This window comes from Hypanus sabinus, chromosome 2, assembly GCF_030144855.1.
Source record: "Hypanus sabinus isolate sHypSab1 chromosome 2, sHypSab1.hap1, whole genome shotgun sequence".
Taxonomy (NCBI): Eukaryota; Metazoa; Chordata; class Chondrichthyes; order Myliobatiformes; family Dasyatidae; genus Hypanus; species Hypanus sabinus.
The window spans coordinates 155,722,071-155,744,699 of NC_082707.1; the positions used below are offsets into that span (position 1 = coordinate 155,722,071).

Sequence of the window (22,629 nt, forward strand, 5' to 3'; positions counted from 1 at the left end):
ACTTATTTTGTAGTGAATGCTAAAGAACAGATCTAACAACAGTAAATGAAATAAGTTATCAGCCTTATTTTTGGGGAAATAGAAAGGTCTATTTTAGGGAATGATAATGGGTGCTTTGTCCAAAAGGAAGATTGGGAAAAATTACAGCTCCTCTTTAAACTGAGATAAAACTCTTTATAACGATTTGATATTGCTGATGTTTTATGATGCAGATTTATAATCTAGAATATGACTAAAGAGCAAGTTTGGGGGAAATTGTGTAACATCTTGTCCCCGGTTATTGATCAAATCTATCCCAAATACAAGTCACTTTGATTACAATATAACATTTGAACTTGGGTCATTTCTTCATATACTACAATGACCAACTAGAATATAAGAAATTGAGAATCTTTGTAAAAGATGAAATTCAGCACAATGTACTCTGTTACCTGTAAAAGTGAGTCAAGGATTAAAGCAGCGATGGATTTTTCTTCATTATCTTGTTCAAAAAGAATTTCAATTACAGAATCTCTATAACAAAAAGGAATAAAAATATCTTTAAGATTCTATCTTATTACTTCTGACATTGGCTATAAGCTAGTATCTTATTTACCCCTGTTATGCCCGCAGCCCCCTCCTTTCTGAGAATCGCAAGAGCACTAGTTGAGGGGGGGGGGGGGGGGGTCAGTAGATCCAGGAAATGGGAGAGAGAGATGTGCCGAATGCCTCGTTCCAGTGATGCAAAATAACGCGACATTGACCATTGTCTCCTGGAGACCACGTTTGTGGATTGGGGACTAGGCTACGTGCAAGCCCTCGGGCAAAGTGGGCTGGTTGAGAGAGAGATTGCATCATCCCAACCTGATTGACATCTGAGACCCCGTGAGGAAGTATAAAAGAGGGTCTGGGGGAACAACCCCTTCAGACGCACCAGAAGAAACGCTAACGATCCCGTAGTAGCGGGAAGCCATTTGAAGAAAGCCACGTGCACCCGATTCCGTGGCTGGAACCATGGAAACCAGCTTTTAGCTAACAACGGGGAAGCCCGCTCCCCTGATTCAACGGATTTGCTTCATAAAAGACCCGAGCAAGTTTCTTTTCTCACAAATCTCTCTCTCCCCAACAAGTGAAAACCCAGCGGTCCCCAAAGGCTGAAGCCTGCAGGAACTGAGTGACTTTTATATTTCCATCGGACAATATATTATCCCCTAGACAAACGATCGAGCTGTTTCTTATTGACGGTTATTATTAGACCCGCGCTTTTAGATTGAGTAGTGACGACGTATATTATCTGAATGTTTGTATTAATCTTATTTTTGTGCCCCTTCATAAATAAAGACTTTTAAAAATAGTACCATCAGACTTCAACAGACCTCTCTATCTTTGCTGGTAAGTGATCCAGTTACGGGATTTCATAACACTCCAAAATTTAATGGTTACAATTAAACTTGAAGCAGTACCATTCCTTAATTACAATTAAAAAATAATGCAGGAAACATTTATGGAATTACTTTAAGGTTACAAAAATCCCAAGTTAATTGTAACAAATCAATTTGCTTTGATATAAAATGTCAGTCAGTTTTTGAAAATTTTTCAGTCGGCCCTCCTTATCCATGGGGGATTGGTTCCGAGACCCCCCATGGATACCAAAAAACACGGATGCTCAAGTCCTTTATTTAACCTGTCTCAATGCGGTGGTCTTTAGGACCCAGTGGAACCCTGGACTTTATTTAACATGCCCAGTGCAGTGGGCAATAGGTCCTGGCGGTGCAGCTCTGAATCCGCGGTGTTTCTGTTTACGAAAATAATCACGATCAGGATTGAAAATAAGGTGGAAGTAATAAAGCGATTGGAAAGAGGTGAAATGCCATCGGTCACTGGAAAAGCGTTAGGCTACAGTCCGTCAACAATCGGAACAATTTTAATGGAGCATGTGAAAGGCCCTGCCCCGATGAAAGCTACAATTATTACTAAGCAACACAGTGGTTTAATTATTGAAATACATATGTTTCTTAAGTGTTTTATATGCATAGAAAGGTAAACTATGTACTATATACTAAGAAAAACGTTTGACTAACTGATGCTAAATAATACCAGATGTACCTGTTCCGACTTCAAATCCGACTTAAAGACGGACTCGGGAACGGAACTCAATTTATAACCCAGGGACTGCCTGTACTTTTAATTCATTTCTAGATTACTTATAATACCTAATACAATGTATATGTTATGTAAATAGTTGTTATACTGTATTGTTTACAGAATAATGACAAGAAAAAAGTCTGTACACACTCAAACAACAAGTGCTAGAGAGAGAACTTCCGGGTTTTCCCATTCCATGGTTGGTTGAATCCATGAAAGCAGAACCCGTGGACAAGGCAGGCCGACTGTATTTGATTACTGAGTTTTATTTAAGTATAAAAATGTTACCTTTTGTTGACCAAATAACATCTTTAAGACAATTACATCAAAATATTATGTTCATTTTTCTCCTAAAGTTGTAAAGTTACATGGAAAACACTTTTTCAACTTTTCCTCTTTAAATCCATATTTAATACACAGAGATTAGTATGATCAAGATAATCCTGGTCTTCCATATTTTTAAATTTTTCTTCGGAATGGGAAGCAGTGAATCATCCCAACGTCTACGTTAGTTCTCAGATCATTCTCATAAATCCCAATGTCTGAATTATTTCCCTGCAACTCATTTCTCTCTCATCTCATCAAATCCGTGCTGATTTTCCTTCTAACCAACTATGACAAAGACATCAAATTAAGCTACTGACCAGCACATCTTCAGGATGCAGGAACAAACTGCAACACCCAGGGACAACCCATATAGGCATAAAAAGAATGAGCAAATTCCACCTAGCTAGATGGCACAGCAGTAACTGCTGAATTCAGTTTGCTCCAGAAGCAATTCTGTGTGTTCTAATGATATGTAGATTTTCCACCTGAATATGATGTGAGAAGACAATTCCTCTATACTGGAGACAAGAGATTCTGCAGAAGCTGAAAACCCTGAACACCCAAAATGCTGGAGGAACTCCCAGACAGCATCTATGGAGGGAAATGAACCACCGACTTTTTGGGTGAAGACTTTTCATTGGGACTGGTCATTTCTGTAAGTACCGCCTGACGTGTTGAGTTCCTCCAGTACTTTATGGGTCTACTGCGTTGAGAATTTTAGAAATATTTTATTAACACATATTAACCCTGTTCCTGTACAGTCGGCCCTCCATATCCACGGATTCTGCATGCGTGGATTCAACCAACCGTGGGTTGGGAAACCCAGAAGTTCTCTCTCCAGCACTCCTCGTTTGAGCATGCACAGACTCTTTTTTCTTGTCATTATTCCTTAAACAATACAGTATAACAATTATTTACATTGTATTAGGTATTATAAATAATCTAGAAATGACTTAAAAGTACAGGCAGTCCCCGGGTTATGAATGAGTTCCGTTCCTGAGTCCATCTTTATGTCGGATTTGAAGTCGGAACAGGTACATCCGGTATTACTTAGTTCCAGTTAGTCAAACATTTTTCTTAGTATATAGTACATATTTTATCTTTCTATGCATACAAAACACTTAAGAAACATATGTATTTCAATAATTAAACCACCACGTTGCTTAGTAATAATCGTAGCTTTCATCGGGGCAGGGCCTTTCACATGCTCCATTAAAATTGTTCTGACCGTTGACTGACTGTAGTCTAATGCTTTTCCAATGACCGATGGTGTTTCACCTCTTTCTGATTGCTTTATTATTTCCACCTTATTTTCAATCGTGATCGTGATTATTTTCGTGAACAGAAACACTGCGGATTCAGAGCTGCACCGCCAGGTCCTAATGTCCACCACACTGAATAAAGTCTGGGGTTCCGCTGGGTCCTAAAGACCACTGCATTGGGACATGTTAAATAAGGGACGAGTATCTGCATTTTTTGGTATTCACGGGGGGTCCTGGAACCAATCCCCCGCGGATAAGGAGGGCCGACTGTATTCCCATGTTTTCAGTTACTTTTAGATTCATTGGCTACTTTTACATTCCATTTTTAATGCCGTGTTCGTAAGACCATAAGACACAGGAGCAAATTTAGGCCATTTGGCCCATCGAGTCTGCTCCACCATTCAATCATGGCTGATCCTCCCCCACCCCCCCGCCTTCTCCCTGTAACCTTTGATGCCTTGTCCAATCAAGAACTGATCAAGCTCTGCCTCAAATGCACCCAATGACCTGGCCTCCACAGCTACCTGTGGTAATAAATTCCACAAATTCACCACCCTTTGGCTAAAGAAATTTCTCCGCATCTTTGTTTTAAATGACGCCCCTCTATCCTGAGGCTGTGCCCCCTTGTCCTAGACTCGTCTACCATGGGAAACATCCTTCCCACATCTACTTTGACTAGGCCTTTCAACATTCGAAAGGTTTCAATGAGATCTCCCCCCCCCCCCCCAAATCCTTCTAAATTCCAACGAGTACACACCCAGAGCTATCAAACATTCCTTGTATGATAACCCTTTTGTTCCTGGAATAATCCTTGTGAATCCTTTGAACCCTCTCCAATGCCAGCACATCTTTTGTAGATGAGGAGCCCAAAACTGTTCACAATTTTTGGATTTTAAAAATAGTCTGCACTTTTATTTCTATTACCAAAGTGCAAGACTAAGCATTTTCCAACATTGTACTTAATTTACCATTCTCTCGCCCATTCCCCTAATCTGTCTAAGTTCTTCTGAGCCTACCTGTTTTCTCAAGACTATCTATCCCTCCACCAATCTTTGTATCATCTGAAAACTTGGCAACAAAACCATCTATACCATCATCTATATCATTGATATACAGCATAAAAAGAAATGGTCCCAACACTGACCCGTGCAGAACACCACTAGTCAGTGGCAGCTAACCAGAAAAGGATCCTTTTAATCCACTTGTTGTCTCCTACCAATCAGTCAATGCTCTAGCCATGCCAGTAACTTTCCTGTAATGCCACGGATTCTTAACTTGGAAAGCAGCCTCATTGAGGCACATTGTCAAAGGCCTTCTGAAAGTCCAAATATAGAACATTCACTGGATCCCCTTTATCTATCCTACATGTAATCTCCTCATAGCAGGCTCATCATGCAAGATTTTCCCTTAAGAAAACCTTGCTGACTTTATCTCATTTTGTCCTGTGTAACCAAGTACTCCATAACCTTATCCTTAACAATTGACTCCAACGTCTTCCCAACCACTGAGGTCAGGCTAACTGGTTTATAATTTCCTTTCTGCTGCCTTCCTCCTTTCTTAGAATGGAGTGACATTTGTAAATTTCCAGTCCTCTGGCGCCATGCCAGAGTCCAATGATTTTTGAAAGATCATTAGTAACTCCTCCACGATCTCTACCACTACTTCTTTCAGAAACTTAGGGTGCAATTCATATGGCCCGGGTGACATATGTACCTTTAGGTCTTTCAGCTTTTTGAACACCTTTTCTCTGGACTCACTTTTCTTCCCTCACACCGTTCAACATCTGGCACACTGCTAGCGTCTTCCACATTGAAGACAGATGAAAAATACTAATTTATTCACCTAACATCTCCTTGGCCCCCATTATTATTTTTCCAGCCTTATTTTTGAGTGGCCCTATATCCACTCTCATCTCTCTTATATTTTTTACATACTTGAAAAAGGTTTTACTAAGCACTTTGACATTGTTTGCCAGCTTGCTTGCATATGTCATCTTTTGCCTTCTATTGATTCTTTTAGTTGCTCTCTGTAGGGTTTTAAAAGCTTTCCAATCCTCTGTCTTCTCACTAATTTTTGCTTTGTTCTATGCCCTCTCTTTTGCTTTTACATTAACTTTGACTTTTGGGACCATCTGGTAAAGGAAGCCATTGAAATAAAATTAGAGGTAAAGAATTTTAACAAAGACAAAGGTCTCACTCTCAGTAAAACCTGGAATTCGGTTGTAAACAAGGTGGGAAAGCAGAAACCTGACTGGATGAGGACTAACCATTCAGGAGGGAGGGACTATGGTGGTATAAATACCACCGGACTAGACATGCCCAGGCATCATCCCTGATGAAGATGACAGAGTTTGCCATCGAATCGTTGGTTATAATCGATTTCTGTAGTACCCAGCTGGAAGCCCAAGAAGAGTTTATTTTTAAGATCATTTTATTTATTCTGTCTGGATATGTAGCATATTAGACAATATTATCAAAGCCACTAAGGAAATATAACTTGTCTAATTTTTATTTCTCTGTGGTAGACAGCTGATTTTCCTCTGGTTACTTAGTTTAATTTTCTATCTAATTTGCCCTCTACCTATTCTTCTTTATGTATAATGATGGTTTCTCAACCGAAGAACTGTCCCAAATCCACTGTTAAAACAAAGACTTTAACTGAACTCAAAAAACTTCCGCTACACTTCAACATACCATGTCACCCCATTATTTGTTTTATCACAACCTACAGGAAAAATTATTTACTTTATAATATTTGAACAAGTGATCCAACCTGATAGATCCTTTGACATGCAAAATCCTCTCTCCATCCAATGGGTATGCCACATCAGGTGGTGGTTGTGGGCGCTATGAATAAATACAAAACAAAAATTAAACAACAGTCAGACATGTACTTTATCAGTTATATTCACTACTACTTAATACTTACTTCAGCTTTTCCATCAATGTTAAACTTGGCTGCTTGAATTTTTAGACCCCGCTGGAGATCACTGACAAAGCAAGTACGAACTGTAAAATATCCATAACAAAACAGTTAGGGACTATATTTGAAAACACTAATTTGCTTCATTCTAGGTTTTATTGAGTATTTTTACTTTCATACAGCGTATCCATTTTTGTTTAGTCTATCAGATTTTATATTAGAATGTTACGAAGTCAAGTGCAAGAAAAAAAAAATATTGTAAATGGTAGGAGTCTTTGGAGCACTGATGAAGAGAGGAACCAGGGGTGCAAGTCCCTGAAAGTGGCAACTAAAATGGTACTGCATACTTGCCTTCATTGGCTGGTCAGGGCACTGAACATAAAGACCACTAAGTTATGTTGCAGCTGTATAAAACTTTATTTAGGTCATATTTGGAGTACTGTGTGAGCTGTGGTTGCTGATAAACAGGAACGATGTGGAGGCTGTGGAGGGGGTTTGGAAGAGTCTCAGCAGCATGCAGCCCGGATTGGAGAGTATTAGTTACAAGAAGAAGTTGGACAAATTTGGATCATTTTCTCTGGAGCACCAGAAACCAAGAGTAACCTGACAAAAGTATATATAAAATTATTTTAAAAAACAAATACGGTAGGTTGTCAGAAGCTTTACTCTTCTCCCCCTCCCCCTCCAGTGCAGAAATATTAAATGCAGGAGGGCATAGCTTTAAGGAGGGGACTGGGGGAGTTTAAAGTCTTGTGAGTGTTAAAATACAGAGAGAATAGTTTTTGTCTGGAATGCACTGCTGCTAGGACAGGTTGTGAAACCAGATAAGACGATGACATTTAAGTAGCTTTTAGATAGGCATATAAACAGGCAAAGGATGATGTACAGACAAGATGTAAGCACAAATACCATGGACTGAAGTGCCTGTTCCTGTGCTGTACTGCTCCATGTCTATGAAATTATTTCATGCATTTGAAGAAAGAGGATAGCAAGTCTAAACTTACGAACTGCAGATAATAACTTCTATGTCAGCCCAAAACATTCACAATAAAAACATCAGAAGCAATTATCTACTCTTCTCTTTCATATCATTATCTTTTAGCCCCACATTGATTTATTCTAGATTTACAATAATTGTGGTCTTCTTCACTTGATAAGGAATTGTATTTGCCTCACAATGTTCTCCATATAATAACAATACAGCTTAAGACTGAGGAGCAAAAGACACCAGATGATGGAATCTGGAGCAAAAAAAACCACAAACTGCCAGAGGAACGCAGGCCTTTTGAAGGTTCCAATCCAAAACACCATCCCTTTGCGTTCATAGATGCTGCTTGACTGCTGCTGAGTTCCTCTAGCAGCTTGTTTTTTCCAAGACGTGTTTTTTTTTTACCTTTTATATCCTCTATTGTATCTTCTGGAAGTGAGCCTGTCAAAAAATTATTTCAGAGCAATATTAAACCCAAGCTGTGTAACATTACACTATTTTAAATTTATATTATGGATGACAATTATCTAAAATTAGATTGATTTCTTTGCAAAGAGAATTAATATCTTAACCAATTATAAATTGCAATTACACTTCCAAAGATGAATTATTCAGATGCAATACATTTTGAAATTAAAAAGTGACATCTTTTCTATTTTAAAATTTAGAAATTTTACCTCTATGAAAAATATACCATCAAAATATGTCACTTAAGCCTTACTCATCACAGATGCTAAGCCTTCTCCAGTGTTAGTTCCAGTGTCCACAGTGCATTCTTCTAATAACCGAGACTGTAACTCCCTTCAGTAATAAAATATTGAACTTTTTTTAGTTTTAATCATAACTAATTTCAAATACAATGAATGCATGTTATAATTTAAAATTCTTACGTATGGATTGCTTTTCCTCCCAGTGGAAGTGCTTCCCACGCATTCAAAATCAGAATTCCTTCGTATATCTGACAAAGCTAAGATTATATTTTGTATTGAATATAATGTGAATACATTTATTTACTACTTCGTGATTGCCTTACAGTTTCTATTTCCCCCCAGTCTCAGGGGTATCTTTCCCCTCTAAGTACCATAAAGGCAATTCTGCCCAGCAAATTTTTATTTGGGATTTCCAACAATTCTTTTAATTTTAATTTTGCATAAAGTTCAATATCTCAGGGGCCACCTTGACTTCATGATTTCCTTAGTTTGCCCAAAACTCTAAAATATTTTTTTTCCAAGCAATTAACATTGAGAATAATTTATGGGAAGTTCAATAAAGATGAGTGGCACATAATTCAGCAAATTAGTTCACACAGTTTAACAAGTCAGTTGTCTTCTAAGTTATGTTTATTTTGAATATTTTTTGTGACCTTCCTTCAATTACCTTTTATCTATCCATATTATTAGCCTTCTAAATGTTAAATAACCCCAGTTGGCTGCTGCTCAATCTTCTGAGCACTAGCACAAAAGTCAATTATTAATTCTCAACCCCCCATTTCTTCTTAAAATCTTTCATGTCCAAAAATGTCCCAGTGATGTTGTACCCACAATTTCTATTACATCTATGCTGTAATAATGTAAATTACTGGAATGTAAACAGTAATGACAATAATGTTAACCATAGTGTAGCACAATTACAATGTTCTTGATTCTGCATTCTCCAATAGACCTAGAAAACAAATAATTCAGTTTGTTTTATTTATAAATTTCGAGCTTCTATTTGCTCTTTAACTATATTTTCTTCACCTATCCTGTTTCTTTACAAAACATTTTAAGTACAAATGTCTTTTAGTAAGTACCACCTGGTTCTACTGTATTACATACCACTCCATATCTCCATATCCTCTGAACTACCTAGTAGCTTTACTTCATACTAAATATTTTTACCAATTTAAGAAATACTGGATAGTACATAATGTCTCAGTGTGATCAGTCCCCTAATCTGAACAAAAGTCACATTTGGCAAACTCTTAATTAGGACATCACTTGTGTTTAAAGACCAATTAAAAAATTACAATAGTTAAGTATAGTGTATAAAGCCTTTACATCTAATGACTGTCTTCCCTTATCCTCTTTCATTCTCATACATTTATATTTTTTTCCAAATCTATGCAAGTTATTTATTTTTCCTCTTAAAATAATTGGTACTCAACAATTATAGAGTCATATTTAAAAACTGTAGAACTGGAAAAGCAGATAATGAACGATTAGCATCAATGTGACTGACAGATACAACAGTGTATTAAGAATGTGGCTAGAAGGATATTTATTAAGCTGCTTTGGGTAAATGAACTTATTTTTAGAAAATCTGAGGAAGTTTGGGCACATTATAGGAATACTGACTTTTGTAAAACCACATCAGGATTCCATTAGTTTGCCTTTTAAAATTCTTGACTGCAACCATGCTTTTCCATTTATTACCATAATTTTTAGAAAATGTACACTGATGAAACAAGTTATTTTCAGTAACCAATAATCATTTCATCTTTCATAAAATTGTTTTCAAAAAGATACAGGCAACACTAGTGCTTCTGTATATCCACAATCTAAAACCACAGCAGAATTGATACCAAGAGTCAGCAGCGACACAAGATGGCATGGAGCAAACAGCACTGAAGGAACCTAAAAGCACAAAGTGAGGAATTAATACAACTTATTGATGATTTTCTAGGGAAAATTTAAATGCAATTGTTTGAAATATTTACTTTTCAATAAATGTAGCACATTCAATAGCAAATCACTACTACAGTTTTTTCCATGTTTTGCATTCCAGTCATGTAGGGAACTGGCATCTATCTGCAACACTCCATCTAGTGGCACAGCAAAGAACTAAAACTTGCAAGATAAAATATAATGTTGATTTTTAATTTTTTTAAAATTGAGATACAGCGTGGAACAAACCCTTCCAGCTGTTTGAGCCATGCTGCCCAACAATTGCCCGATTCAATCCTCACCAAATCACAGGACAATTTACAATGGCCAATTGTTCCTACCAACCAATACATTCATGGACTGTGGGCGGAACTAGAGCACCGGAGGAAACTCAGGGTCACAGGAACATACAATCTCCTTGAAGGCTGTGGTGTGTATCAGCACTTGCATCAGACTAGTGCCACTGACAAGTTCCATTTTAAAATTTAATGTAATCTTTTTTAGCTACTTGATTATAAGATAGAGGAGCAGAATTAGGCCAGTTGGCTCACTGAATCTGTACTGCTATTCCATCTTGCCTGATTAGTTATCCTTCTCCACCTCTCTCTCATTCCCTCTTCCCATAACCTTTAATCAAGAATCCATTGACCTCTGCTTTCAATGTACTCAGTGACTTGGCCTCCACAGCTGTTCAAGATGATGAATTCAAGATTCACCACCCTCTGGCTAAAGAAAATTTTCCTCATCTCTGTTCTATGCCAACCATGCTGACTTTGGCCTACTTTATCATATGCCTCCAAGTACCCTGAAATCTCATCTTTAATAATAGGACTCTAATATCTTCCCAATCACTGAAGTCAGGCTAATTGGCCTATAATCTTATTTGAAAATTCCCCCCTCACCTTCTTAAAGAGTGGAGTGACATCTGCAATTTTCCAGGCCCTGGAACCATTCCAGAATATATTGATTCTTGAAAGATCATTACTAATGCCCCCATGATCTCTTCAGCTATTTTTTTTTCAGAACCCTGGGGTGTAATCCATCTGGTCCAGGTGACTTATCTAACTTCAGACCTTTTCAGTTTCTCAAGCACTTTCTCCTCAGTAATAGCAATCACAATCACTTCTGCTCTAGTACTCTCAAATTTCAGACATACTGCTGGTGGCTTCCACAGTGAAGATTGACACAAAATACTTATCATGTTCATCCAACATTTCTTTGCCCCCATTGCTAGCTCTCCAGCATTATTTTCCAGCAGTTCAATATCCAATCTTCCTCCCGTTTACTCTTCATCTATCTGAAAAAACTTTTGATATCCCCTTTGAAGTTATTGGCTAGCTTACTTTTCATATTTTACCTTTCCTCTCCTTATGGGTTTTTTAGTTGCCTTCTGTTGGTTTTTAAAAGCTTCCCAGTTCTCTAACATCCTAGTAATTTTTGTTATATTATATGCCCTCTCTTTTGCTTTTGGGCTGATTTTTAATTTCTCTTGTTAGCCAGTTATCTCATCCTCTCTTTAGAATACATCTTCATATTTGAGATGTATCTATGCTGCACCTTCTGAATTGCCTCCAAAACACCAGCCGTTGCTGCTCTGCCTTCAACTCTGATGGTGTCCCCTTCCAATCAACTCTGGCCAGCTCCTCTCTCGTGCCTCTATAATTCCCTTTACTCCACTGTAATACTGATACTTCTGATTTTATCTTCTCAAATTGCAGGGTGAACATTATGATCATTGTTTCCTGTAACGTAAAGAGGTTCCTTAACCTTAAGCTCCCTAATCAAATCTGCTTCATTACACAATCCCAAATTGGCATTCCCCTGGTGGGCTCAATCACAAGCCACTCTAAAAAGGCATTGCGCAGGCATTCTACAAATTCCCTCTCTTGGGGTCAAGCAGCACCAACCTGATTTTCCCATTTTTTCTACACACTGAATCCTCCATGTCTATTGTAACACTGCCTTTTTAACATGCCTTTACCATCTCCCGTTGTAATTTGTATCCCACAGCCTGGATACTGTTCAGAGGTCATGCACATAATTCCCATCAGGGTCTTTTTATCTTTGTAACTTAATTCTTATCCAAAAGGATTCTGCATCTCCCTATCCTATTCCCCTCTTTCTAAGGATTTTTTAAAATCTAACAGAGCCACTCCACCCCTTATGCTACCTGTCTGTTCTTTCAATACAATGTGTATCCTTGGATGTTCAGCTCCCAATTATGATCTTCTTTCAGTTAATGACTTGGTGATGCCCACAACATCATATCTGTCAATCCCTAACTACACCACAAGATCACCTACTTTATTCTGCATACTGTGTATATTTAAATATTAACACTTTCAGTCCTGTATTCATCACCCTTTTTGATTTCTGTCACTACGCTACACTTCAACTCATCCCAGTGACTGCAATTTTGCCTTGTCATCTGCCTGTCCCTCCTCACAGTCTCACTAACAATGCATCGACTTGTATGCCAAGTGCCCCATCCTCAGCTCTATCACTCCGGTTCCCATCCCCTGCCTGAGAACATTATCTGTTTTCAGAAGTTGCTAGTGCTAAAAATCTCACTTCCTTGAGAACAGAAGTGGCCCAAATATTTTGCTTACCAACCTTCTACTTAAAAATACATTTTTTTTTCATAATTCCAGATAAATATGCCATACTCATAAAGGTTATACATAAATACTCATAAAAGACTGCATAAAGGTTAATAGAAAATAGAACAGTACAGCACAAGAACAGGCCCTGTGGCCCACCATGTTATGCCAAACCAATTAAATTAGTAATCAAGTGGCCAACCAATCTCCTGCCTAATCAACATCCATGTCCTTCCATGTTCCTTTCATTCATGTGTCTATTGAAACACCTTTTAAAAGCCCCTAATGTATCTGCCTCTACTAACAACCCAGGCAGTGCATGCCAGACATGCAACACACTTGGCCTAAAAAACTTGCTCTTCACCCCCTCACTTTAAAATGCATGCCCTCTGTTATTAAATGCTCCAACACTGGGGAAAAGATACTGTCTGTCTACTCTGCCTCTCTTCATCTTATAAACCTTTATCAGATCTCCCCTCAGCCTCCATCTCTCCAGAAAAAAACAACCAAAACTTGTTCAACCTCTCATTATTGCAAATGCCCTCTAATCCAGGCAGCACTATGATAAACCTCTTTGGTACCCTCTCCAAAGCCTCGATATCCTTCCTATAATAGGATGACCAGAACTGTATGCTATACTTTACATGGGGCCTTTTAATACATCTTTAAAAACTGATCTGACCGCATTTTACTTCTTTTGGTCTTAGTACAACATTATCATCAACTTCCTACCTCAAAGTGCTTAAAGAAAACTTTAGTGAGTGTTTCTCTGAAGTGTGATGGACACAGAACTGATTCAATGACAACAACTCGACGATCCCTTGGGTTTACTAGCAAGTGTCTGTTATGGAAAAGGAGAAAAAAATGACACCATGAAACAAACCTGATCAACTAAAACTCAGCCAATATGAAACGTGTTTAAAAAGTTATAAAAATCTAATGGATAACATATAATTAGGGTACAACTAGAGTGTAATTAACTCCACCACAGATGGTCCCATGCCAGGTTGCAAAAGGAGGGTTGGGTATGGTGCTGGCAAACCCATCTCATAAAAACCTAGAGCAACAAAAGTACCAGCAGAAGCTCCAGAGACCCCATCCCTGGAGGGGAGGGTACACCAAGAAGATGGGCTACATCTGGGGACAATGTGAAAGACTGGCCCAGGACAGAGGACTCTGGCGAGCTGCTATCGGTGGCCTATGCCTAGTAGGGGTGATGGACTTAAGTACGTAAACTGTAACCAGAACATTAAAAAATGTTCAGTTGTTACTGTTTATTTTGCACTAGAGATGAGAGTAGAGGTGTACAGAACCCAGTAAGTCTTAAAACACTATTCTCCATTACAAGTTTTCAGTCCTTAGATGCTCTTAAAAATTGTGACGAAGAAATTCCATGAGGGCTCTTCCATAGCGTAAACAGCTCTGGAGAAAAATCTTACAGGGCCTTTTGCATCCATCTTCTCTGGACTTATGGCAAGTGATTAGATTTTCCTGTGCACAACCCCAACCTGAAATTTTATTACGTCTTTATTTTAAATAACGCTCTAGCAGCTAGATGAAGCACACTCCAGCAGCTCGATGAAGAATACTGTATACAGATTTAGGAAAGCATGCATTTTTTTTTGGAGAAAGATAAAAACTTCACAGTTATTAAGATTCTACTCTGAACTAAAATTCATCTGCTTTGCATGCAGAATAGTATTTAAACATCAACTTAGTAAAATAGTTTTTAAACATGCCCTACCTGAAGTACAGCATGTGAATAAATTCTTTCAAATAACCATAAAGTTCTTCAGTATTGATATTATATTGAACTACTTTAATAGCCTGCAAAACAGAAATGCATGCACAAATACAAATGAGCAACATTCAAGATTATTTGGAAGTTTTAAATCACTGCAGGTCCATGCTGATTAAAGCCCTGAAAGAATTGGTCAGAGAAAAACTATTCCACACAGGTATCATACGCTCAACCAATTCATCTTTATTACTGTCACTACTGTACCCATAAAGCACTGCAATCAGCTCATTTACAAGCTGTGAGAAACTGAAGATATTGTTGTTGACAACAGTACATGAAGAAAGTTATCTTTTCAAACTCGAGGTTAAAAAGGCAGAATTTTGTGGCAGCTTTTCGGATTTGGATTGTGACCAATCGCTGATTGGGATTCATTAGAAAGGGTGAATAAAAGTAACGCAAGCGCTGGTGAGGCGGCCATTGTTGTGAGCAGGACAGTGTTTGGAATGGCTTTGGTACATCGGGCTTCAGCGAGGTAAGTTTGTCTTTTTGTTCATAATTCTTCATTCCTCAACTGTTAGGGCCTAGAAGTGTAGTGAGAATGGCTCCGGGGCAGTGTGAGCGGGATGTGGGAAGTCTGGGATCTGTACCAGGTGCACTGAGTTGCAGCTCTTCAGAACACGCATTAAGGAACTGGAGCTGCAGCTCGAGGACCTTTGGCTCACATGGAAGAATGAGGGGGTGATAGACAGGAGCTACAGGGAGGTAGCCAGCCCTGGGTGGCAGGAGACAGGTAACTGAGTGACAGAAGGAAAGGAAATGCACACCCAGTGTAGAGTATCCCTGTGGCTGTTCCCCGCAATAGTAAGTATATAACTTTAGATACAGTTGAGGGGGACGACCTACTTCGGGGAGGGTCTCTGGCACTGAGTCCGTTGCTGTGGCTTAGAGGAGTAGACAGGTGAAGACGACTGCTATGGTGATAGGAGATTCCATAGTCAGCAGAAGAGAGAAGAAATCCCGTGGGCGCGATAGACACACCCGGAATGTAAGTCAGGGATACCTTGGATACGGTCCATGACATTTTAAAGGAGAGAGTGAGTAGCCAGAGGTCTTGGTACATATTGTACCAATGACATAGGGAGGAAAGTTGAGGAAGTCCTGAGAAGAGATTTTAGGGAACTAGGTAAAAAGGTGAGAAACAGGACCTCCAGGGTAGTAATCTCTGGATTGCTGCCAGTGAGGGTAAGAATCAGATGATTTGGCAGGTGAATGCGTAGCTGAGAAACTGGTGCAGGGGTTCAGATGTATGGATCATTGGGATCTCTTCTGGGGATGTACAACTTGAAGAAAAGGGATGGGTTACACCTGAACCTGAGGTGGATCAATATCCTTGCCAGGAGGTTTGCTAGAGCTGCTTGGGAGGGTTTAAACTAATTTGGCGGGGCAAGGAAACTGGTGTGATAAGGTAGTTGGTTTACAAACAGAAGCAGTGTGTAGTGAGACTGCCAGCAAAGAGAGGCCGATGATAGGGCAAAATTGCAGTCAACACAATGAGTTGTAATGAAAAGGGTGAATACAGATCTGAAGGCTTTACATTAGAATGCATGCAGTATATGGAATTAGGTAGATGAACTTGTAACACAGTTACAGACTGGCATGCTTGATGTTGTGGGCATCACTGAATTGCAGCTGAAAGAAGATTACAGCAGGGAGCTTAAAGTTCAAGGATACATGTTGTATCAAAAAGACAGACAGGATGGCAAAGGGGATGGTGTGGCTTTGTTGGTAAAAAGTGAAATTAAATCATTGGAAAGAGTGACATAGTGTTGGAAAGTGTTGAATTGTTTGGGGAGAGCTAAGGAACTGCAAGGGTAAAAAGACCCTGATGGGAGTTATATACAGAAACCCAAACAGTAGTAAGGATGTGATCTTCAAATTACAACTGGCCAATAATATTAAAGAGTATACTAAAAGGTTCTTTACATACATAAAGTGCAAAAGTGAGGTGCATGTGATATATCTGCAGCCAAAGGAAAGTGCAGGAGCCTTGGGTCTCAGCCAAGGTTTGTGGATTGCACTCATTTTAAAAAAAAGAGTACTCTGCAGTTTAAGTGCTTCTGGTTACTTTTATTTAAACTGCTATTTTACATGATATTGATAGGGCTGGACTGGCTCTGTGGTCTGCAGTCAATGAATGACACAGCACAATATTGATCTAAACTGAACATTCCTACACTGTTTCAAGGACTCTGTGGCTTGATTTTTAATACTGTGTGTTATTCACTCGTATTTTGCTGTTTGCGTGACTTATTTTTTTTTAACGTATTGGGTGCATGATGTTTGCAGTGAGTGGGTTCCATGGTATGTTTCGTGGCTGTCTGTAGGAAGACGAATCTCAGGGTTGTATACTGCATATATACTTTGATAGTGAATGTGCTTTTAATCTTTTAAGTTGTACCAGAAGATTGTAGGATGGCAAATGTTATTCATTTGTTCAAAAAAGGTAACTGGGATGATGCTGGGAATCATAGACCAGTGAGTCTTACATTAGTGGTAAGCAAGCTACTGGAGAGGATTCTTAAAGACAGAATATACAAGCATTTGGAGAAACATAGCCTGATAAGGGATAATTAACTGGTTTCATAAGGGGCAGGTTGTGCCTGACTGATTATTTCAAGGAAGTGATAAAACAAATTGATGGACGTGTTCAGAAGGCAGAGGGTGGTAGTGAAGAGAGTGTATCCTGTTGAGAGGTCCGTGACTAGTGGTGTTCTGCAGGGATCTGTTCTGGGTCCCCTTCTCTCTGTTATTTTTATAAATGATTTAGATGAGGAAGTGGAAGGGTGGGTTAGTAAGTTTGCTGATGACATGACGGTTGGTGGTGTTGGGGATGGGGTAGAAGATTGTTGTAGCTTACAAGGTTACAATCATTTTTATGATTGCTGGCACGAGTCTATACAAAAAAAATACGTTTCCATATTTTATGCTGGTGTGTACATTAACCTTATCCAGCGTGAGTAGGCAAAATTAAATGAATAACTAATGATATAAAAATACAGTTGTTTTGATGAAAATGCAAGTTTTGAAGTGGCAAGCAACTTAAAAAAGTATAGTTTCCAAAGTTACCATAAATATTGTATTTGTGAGCAACTTCCTACACTGAAAGAACTATCCCAAAGGACATAATGTCAATAAAGGTGAAAAACTTACCTGGGATACACCTGGCTTCTTGATTTCACTAGGGATAATGCATCTTGGTCCAGTTTCTCCTGCAAAACCACATCTAGAGATTGAAGGAAAAATGTTCAATGTATCTAAAATTGCTAAATACCATACCTGACTTACTAACACGTGAACAATGCAATGCAAGAATTACAGTACATTGGTGATGGCACAACACTTTTTTGCAAAAGAACACCAACTGAAACAAAATGAATACCTTAACCCTCTTTTGCTAATATAGATTTCCAGTACTGGATCTTCCATCTCCCTGCCCCACATACTTAGCCTTACTCTTTGACTACTCAGTTGTTATGGAGATTCTCAATACTAGATTTCCCATCTACTCCTTGCACAACTCCCGCCTCTCCCACTTCAATGTTAGAATATGTTCTGTGAAGGACATGGTGAAAGTGTAAGTAGAAAACATTTAATATGACTGACAGAATCAAAACTGCTTTATGAAAACATGATTACAGAGCTCTTTCTTGAAGTGTCATTGGTAAGGTAGTTAGTTGATGTTTTGATTTCCAAAGTAAAGAATATGACAATTTAAGCTACAATTGGGGTCATAAAGTCATAGAGTAATACAGCATGGACACAGCTTCTTGGGCCCAATGAGTCCATACCGATTATGGTGCCACTCAGTCCCGATTTCTCTTGCTTGGACCATATCCCTGTCAGCCCCACCCCTCCAAGTGTTTCTTAAATGACACTACTATACTAAAACCGCTGAGAGACTGAGTATGGGATTTGACACTGCACGGCGCACTTCCAAGTAACTGAGTCCCATATGATCCTTTATTATGAAACTAGCAAAGATGATCACACGACAATATAAAACTAACTAAACTAAATTAGCGATTTAATGAAAATCAGTCTTCAAATTAGCGTAATTATGCATAACTAAGCAAAATAAGCAGTCAACAAAAAAAAATTACCCCCAGCTCACTCCCTCTCAACTGAACTAAGACAAAGCAAGAATACTCAGCTAGACTCACTTGCTTCCACCCATATGTGCAACACTAAATAGAATAGATAGATATAAAATAGATACATGGCTCCTAGAAAACCTGCTTCAACCACTTCCTCTGTCAGCTTATACTCACCTCCTCTGCATAGAAAAAGATGCCCTGCAGATCCTTTTAAATCTTATCCTCTCACCTTAAACCTATGCTTCCTAGTTTTAGACTCCCCTGCCTTGGAAAAAAAAAGGTCTGCCATCATCCAACCTACAGAAATGTTTAAAATTTTGAGAGGCATAGGCAAGGCTGCCCTCCCATTCTCCTACAAAGAAAGATCTAACCTGGCCAATCTCAGGCACACTAGTCCTGGCAACATTCTTATAAATCTTCTCTGCACTCTTTCTAGTTTTTACCACATGGAGACTGAAACAGTATGCAGTACTCCAAGTGTGGCCTCACTAATGACTTGTACAATTGTAACATGTTGTCCTGACTCCTATCCTCAATAAACACAAGAAAGTCTGCAGATGCTGGAAATCCAAAGCAACACACACAAAATGCTTGAGGAACTCAGCATCGATGGAAATGAATAGATACGCTACGGGCTAAGACCTTCTTCAGGACTGAGAAGAAAGGGGGAAGATGCCAAAATATAAAGGTGGGGGGAGGGGAAGGCGGTTAGCTGGAAGGTGATAGGTGAAGCCAGGTGAGTGGGAAGGGTCAAGAGCTGGAGAAGTTGGAATCTGGAGTGGATCACAGGAGAAAGGAAAGTAATAGGCAGGTGAGAAGAGATAAGAGGTAAAAGGTCAGAGTGGGGAATAGAGTTGGGTGGATGGATTTTGTTTACCAGAAGGAGAAATCGACACTGATGCCTCAGGTTGGAGGCTACCCAGACTGAATTTAAGATACTGCTCCTCCATCCTGTCTGCTGAATGTCAACACACTAAATATGTCTTTTCCATCACCTATGACACTGCTTTCAATGAACTATGCACTTCTACTCCTAGGTAGGTCTTTCTAGTCCATTACACTTCCTACTACCATTCATAGTACAAGTAAGTCCTATGCTGGTCTGACTTTCTAAAGCACATCACCTCACACTTAAAAACCAATTGCACTCCTCAGCCCACTTCCCTAACTGATGAATGTCCCCTTGTAATCTACGATAACCTTGTTCACAGTCAACAAAACCTCCAAATAACAAGGGTTCCAACATCAACCCCTGAGGCACACTAATTACTAGCTTCCATTCTGAGTAAGTCTTCAATTACCACCTTCAGCTCCTTACCTCCATGTCAATCTTGAATCCATCAAACTAGCTCACCCTGGATCCAAGCAACCTAACCTTCCAAACCAGCCTACAGTGCTGAATCTAGTCGAAGGCACTGCTAATGTCCAAACAGACCTAAATATCATTTACCTTTTCAGTTACCTCTTCAAAAACCCCTGAAACATTCACCACCTATGGCTTTCTACACACAAAGCCATTAGGACTCTTAATCAGACTCCCTCAGTCCAGATGCTGGCAGATATCGTCTCAGAATTTCCTCCAGTAAAGTCTCCATTAATAGTTAAAAACTTTATTTAGAATCAGAATCAGATTTAATATCACCAGCATATGGCCTGGAACTTGTTAACTTTGCAGCAGCAGTACAATGGAGTATATGATAAATATAGGACAAAACTGTTACATTAAATGCACATACATACAATTAAAAATATATAAATATAACAGTTAAGTAAGTAGTGCAAAAACATAAATAAAAAGTAGTGATGTAGTGTTCATGGGTTCAATGTCTATTTAGAACTTGGACGGCTGAGGGGAAGAAGTGTTCCTGAATCACTGAGTGTGCGTCTTCAGGCTTTTGTACCTTCTTCCTGATGATAACAATGAGAGGAGGGCACTTCCTGGGTGTTGGGAGGTCCTTAACGATGGACAGCACCTTCCTGAGGCATCGCTCCTTGAAGATATCTTGGATACTACAGAAGTGAGAACTCATAATGGAGCTGACAAATTTTACAGCTTACTTCAATCTTGGGCAGTTGGTCTCCCATACTGGACAGTGATGCAGCCAGTCAGAATGCTCTCCACGGTACATCTTTAGAAGTTTTCAAATGTTTTAGGTGACAAAAAAAATCTCCTCAAACACCTAATAAAATATAGCTGCTGTCTTACCCTCTTTTATAGCTGCATCATTGTTGCATCCAGGTTGGGTCCTCAGAGATATAATACCCAGGAACTTGAAATTGCTCACTGTCTCCACTTCTGATCCCTCTGAGGATTGGTTTGTGTTCCTTTGTCTTACCCCTTCTGCAGTCCACAATGTCGAGTGCGAGGTTGTTGCTACGACACCACACAACTAGCTCACGCCATGTTGTCCTCTTGTCACTATCGGAGATGCTACCAACAATGGTTGTATCATCAACAAATTTATAGATGGTATTTGAGCTATGGCTAGCCACACAGTTGTGGTATAGAGGGAATAGAGCAGTGGGCTAAGGATACATCCTTGAGGTGTGCCAGTGTTGATTGTCGACAAGGTGGAAATGTTATTTCCCATCCACACAGATTATGGTCTGCTGGTTAGGAAATCGAGGATCTAGTTGCAAAGGGAGGTACAGAGGCCCAGGTTCTGGAGCTTTTCGATCAGGACTGTGAGAATGATGGTGCTAAATGCTGAGTTATGGTCAATAAGCAGCATAATGGCATAACTATTCATCGTGATAATTAACATTTCAGTTAAACTTTCCAACAACCATTTTCCACTGCATTCAAAATCAGGACCAAAATGTTCCATAAAGAAAACCCCGTTATTATAAAATAAATTCAAAATCCAGTAACGTTTATTAAACCGGTCTCTGTTAAATAATGCTTGTGTAAATCATGAGCAATTGCCCATCAGTTGTGCACAACGCACTCTGGTGAAACTGTGGCAAATGTTCCTGGGTTTTACCATTCATTCTGAATTTCGCCATCTCCAATAACGTTTGATGTTAATACATTTATTTGAAAACAAAGGGGTGCTGGCCATTCGGTGTTAACCCACAGGCGCCCACCCTCTGCGCATCCCGCGACTCACTTTGTGTATGCGGCTCCCAGATCGATCACCACAGCCGTCTTCTCGCCCCCGGTACCCAGCCCTTCAAACAGCGGCATCCTGCAGCTGCACTGCCCTCCCGGCCCGAAGTTACCGTCCGCAGCAGCTGCCGCCCGAGCCTGCAGGCCCCACCCAGGACCCTTAGCCTCCGCTTCCTCTGTCTTCCCTACTGCCTGATTTTGTTTCCCACTTCTGCTCTAAAGCTTCTCCCCTTTGTGTGTGTTCTTTATCAGTGATTTTATTTTGATTAACTTATGGAGAATTTTTGACTTTTTCAGGCACTAATGTAGGCTCAAAGGCCAGCTTCTCTTTGCGCCTGCAGGGAGTGCGGAAGGTCACGTGGGACGGGAGTTTTGTCAAGGCCTGCAGGTTGTGGGTGGCGGAATGCAGAGCGTTATTTTGTCAAGGATGTATTGACTTTCCTCGTTTAGCTGTAACCTGCCATTTTATGTGTATACAAGTTTATCAAACGAATTGGCTTCATTTTATAAGAAGTATGACTCGAATTGGATCAGTGAGATCGTGATGATAGTTTAGGAGCGTGCATGTTGTAAGTATGTCACAGGAATATTGCTGTCCAATGACTCCTCAAAAAAAACCCACTTTAGCAAAATAAGCCTTAGCAACATAACATCTCTTGTACTACTGTGGACTTAACTGTTTTTTTGTTGCACCAGTGTCTTGTTTTCCTTAGTTTTGTTTCATTGCCTTGTATAATGTAGTATAACTTGCATAATT

The 22,629-nt window shown here is 39.4% G+C and overlaps 1 protein-coding gene across 1 annotated transcript in view; it reads right to left on the bottom strand.

Annotated features, from left to right (window-relative positions):
• Nucleotides 1-22,044, bottom strand: part of actr10 (actin related protein 10) — a 29,846-nt gene extending 7,802 nt beyond the window's left edge. Inside the window, exons 1-11 of the mRNA XM_059957321.1 lie at nucleotides 21,874-22,044; nucleotides 17,820-17,892; nucleotides 14,613-14,695; nucleotides 13,601-13,709; nucleotides 10,131-10,238; nucleotides 8,514-8,581; nucleotides 8,345-8,424; nucleotides 8,029-8,064; nucleotides 6,642-6,721; nucleotides 6,486-6,559; nucleotides 432-513 (exon numbers count right to left, since the gene is read on the bottom strand). Of these exons, the coding sequence (XP_059813304.1) occupies nucleotides 432-513; nucleotides 6,486-6,559; nucleotides 6,642-6,721; nucleotides 8,029-8,064; nucleotides 8,345-8,424; nucleotides 8,514-8,581; nucleotides 10,131-10,238; nucleotides 13,601-13,709; nucleotides 14,613-14,695; nucleotides 17,820-17,892; nucleotides 21,874-21,950 (870 nt within the window). The 5' untranslated portion in view covers nucleotides 21,951-22,044. The remainder of the gene's footprint in view (nucleotides 1-431; nucleotides 514-6,485; nucleotides 6,560-6,641; nucleotides 6,722-8,028; nucleotides 8,065-8,344; nucleotides 8,425-8,513; nucleotides 8,582-10,130; nucleotides 10,239-13,600; nucleotides 13,710-14,612; nucleotides 14,696-17,819; nucleotides 17,893-21,873) is intronic.
• Between the last annotated feature and the right edge of the window lie 585 nt (nucleotides 22,045-22,629).